Genomic DNA, 3,319 nt, shown 5'->3' with positions numbered 1-3,319 from the left:
AATATATCTTTGATGATTACACAAGGTTCAATTGAAAAGATTAAATATTAAATAAATATCAGAATTTTATTTTAAATTATATAACATTATTGACTCTTATCTCAGGATGGGTTTTCCAGACAAGCAGAACACAAAAACACTTAACTAAATTAATGGCTAGTTTTACAAATATACTTAAATCCTAGGAGTAAACTAACCAATTATATATGCTTCTTAGATGACTTATTCTTCTGGATGATTTCTTTCTCAAAATCTACCCCTGACAGTAAACAAAGAATTGGTCCTATTCTAGTTTCCAAAATATGTCCAATCCACTGGCGAGCCAAATAAAGAGTGCTTTCTTCCTTCAATTATACAATCTTAGAAGACTGGTGATTCTGATGTCTTCTTTCTAAATATCTACTACTGACAGTAGACAAAGGTGGTCAGTACCACCAGCTTCCAGGAAACATCATCACCCCCATGCCTAAACAATAAGTGTCCAGTTTCCTTTGTTGCTTTGTTCAATAGTAGAGGCCAACATAAATTTTCCCTAAACCATTTTTAGTTTTTGTCTATGATTTTCTTAATGTATATTTTCCTTAATTCTCCTCTTCTATTTTTTCTTAAATTTAGTGTAAATACAATAACAATAGAAAATAACAAAAATTTTAATCAATCTTCTCAACATAACAGCAATTTAGGAGGACTTGTGCCACCATCTTGAATATTTTGAACAATGCATTTTTACTTTAAATATGATTGATCAAAATTGGTTAGCTAGTCTTTTGGTTAAACAAAATAAAGGAACAATCTTGAATGTTGATACATAAAATAAAATGTAATTATTAAAACCTATATCTATATATAAAAACAACTATTTATTAAAAAGGAGAATACTACAATATATATATATATAAAAGTTACCATATGAGTCAGCTGTTATTTCGATGTCATCTGATCGAACGTATATTAGAGATGTACCGAATACAATAAAGCCAGTATGTTACAGCAGTTCAAACGTGTTACATCTTATTCCTTCCTCTCTTTTTTGACATTTTGCTTTCGCCAATACTTAACTGGTGCCGAAACCCGGGAGCTTTAGATACCGGACTAATTTTTTATCTTTTAAGAAGAATTTTTGTTGTTGTGGTTTTATCATCTTCAATTTTCATTCTCATTTTTGTAAATAATGGCTGCTAATGGCAACGGGATCATTAGACAAGCGGTTTTTAACCTGGAAGCTTTGAATCAAAATGGGATCCAGAACTTACCTCACATGGAGGTGACTCCTCCACCCCCGGAGCTTGCCCCACCACCAGAAGAGTCTCTAGCGGGAGCCCACACTACAACACTTGAGTGGGTAAAAGTACGCACAGCAACCGCCCAGGACTTGAGGAAGGCCGTTTCAGACCTTGAACGGTTTACCGGAGAAATAGGAGAATTGAGCCACTTCATTAAAGGGGGTGACCGACTAATAAGCCGAATCAAAGCAAAGTCTATTGAACATATACTCGATAGCGAAGATGCAGAGGCATATATATTATATATATATATATAAATCTAAGCAGCCCTATTTCTTCAACTTGAACTTTGTTTATTAACAAAAACAATTTGTTCATAAATAAGAAATAAAAACAAAAGCAAAAATTAAAATAAAAAATTAAGAAAATATAACAGGTCAGTTTGGTAAAATCAATACACATACAACTTGTGATATTTCATGAGTAACTAAAAAATTGAGATGAGATTTTTATGTTTTCACATATTCTTTTCTACAGCTTGTATAAGTATGTTAATGCTTCCTAGAAACATTTTGTGATATTTTTAAACCGATTTTATTTTACTGTTTTTAAATTTTTTTGTGTTGTTGATAAAACATTTACAACAGAACACTGTCTTTTATTTGAGAACACATAGAATAAAACAATCATTATAATTTAATTAATGAATTTAGTAAATAAAAGTTAGTAAGCATTCTTTATCCTATGCCACGACTTTCTTTGATACATTTCTCAATATGAAATCATTTAATTTCCTTAATGTTGGCTCCTTATTACCCTGACCATTATTGCAGTCAGATTCTCCAGGTTAGGACAACATTTACACTCAAACATAACTTGCACATACAACCTCTCACATTAAAAATAGGCCATTTACAGAACACCCTAGTTACTATCTTCTCCACATTGGTACCCAGTATGGGAGCAGATCAGAAGACTGAGAATGCAGTCTCCATATCTGACTGATCTGAAGACACCCATTTCCCATAGCCTATTAAAATTATGGATTCCAACAAAAGTGCATCCAGATAGTTTTAAGGAGGTGAAACTATACTGTAAAAAGGCTTTGAATAATATGTTTTGTGACTGCATATTTTACTGATGAAAATTGTTTAGCTTGTTGCTTTTTGGTTTAGTACAACAAATAAACAATACTGAAATGATACATAACATAAAACATACTAAAAATCATTTATATATAAAAAATAACTAATTACTCATAAAAGAGGATATTACAGTATATATTTGAAATGTTGAATATATTTTATTAGCAGTTCTAGTTTTATAATTATTTTTTTCATAACCTCCTCAGGAAAAATTGTTGTCAAGTACAATATAAATAGAGAGTTTATATTATGAATTGCTTAAGCCTTGTCTTACCCGGAGGTATTGAAAGGAAGATTAGTGGGCGTCTACTGTGTGTGGAGAGGTGCAGGTGCTAATTGCACTTCAGTTATATGGTGAGCGGGGATATAGGTTTTATGATTTTTTTTTGTACCCTACATTAATAAGGAAATTGGGAATTAAGGTACAAGGAATATGTAAGTAGAAGTTGGTATCCTTTTTCTACCTTTGGTATTTATAGATTTTATAATTATTAATTCTCCAATCAAGTACTATTTATAACCTATACCAATATCGGGGAGGGAGGGAGGGAGTGTTCTAGTTGGTTTAAGAAAATCAGATATTAGAAATAAATTCACTCAGTTCCTTCATTTTTCTTATAAGTGAGCTATTTTTAACTACTAATAACTGTATTTCAAAAGGCAATTAATTGCTCAATCTGTTATTAATAAATTAATTTATGGTATATGATATCTATAAATATGTTAATATCAAATAAAATTACCTCAGATGTTTCTTCAGTCTTAGAAAACAAAACACACACAGCACAGTGTGGTTCTTTTAAACTCCAAAATAAATTATAAGCTCTTTCAACAGCAGGAGTTTGGAGATCTTGGGAAAGCTTGTCAAAATTTGAACTTTCAACAAGGTCAACCCTACCTAAAATTGATATCCCAAAATCATAACAATAAAAAAAAAATAAATAAATAAAT

General features: G+C 30.9%; 1 protein-coding gene across 1 annotated transcript in view; it reads right to left on the bottom strand.

Annotated features, from left to right (window-relative positions):
- Positions 1 to 3,319, bottom strand: part of LOC106686277 (uncharacterized) — a 46,895-nt gene that overhangs the window by 11,549 nt on the left and 32,027 nt on the right. Inside the window, exon 9 of the mRNA XM_014429469.3 lies at positions 3,112 to 3,266. Coding sequence (XP_014284955.1) covers positions 3,112 to 3,266 — 155 coding nt within the window. The remainder of the gene's footprint in view (positions 1 to 3,111; positions 3,267 to 3,319) is intronic.

This window comes from Halyomorpha halys, unplaced genomic scaffold, assembly GCF_000696795.3.
Source record: "Halyomorpha halys isolate HHAL.00 unplaced genomic scaffold, Hhal_1.1 Scaffold803.1, whole genome shotgun sequence".
Taxonomy (NCBI): Eukaryota; Metazoa; Arthropoda; class Insecta; order Hemiptera; family Pentatomidae; genus Halyomorpha; species Halyomorpha halys.
The sequence above is the reverse complement of the archived record's forward strand: the minus strand, read 5'-3'. Positions and strand labels throughout refer to the sequence as shown.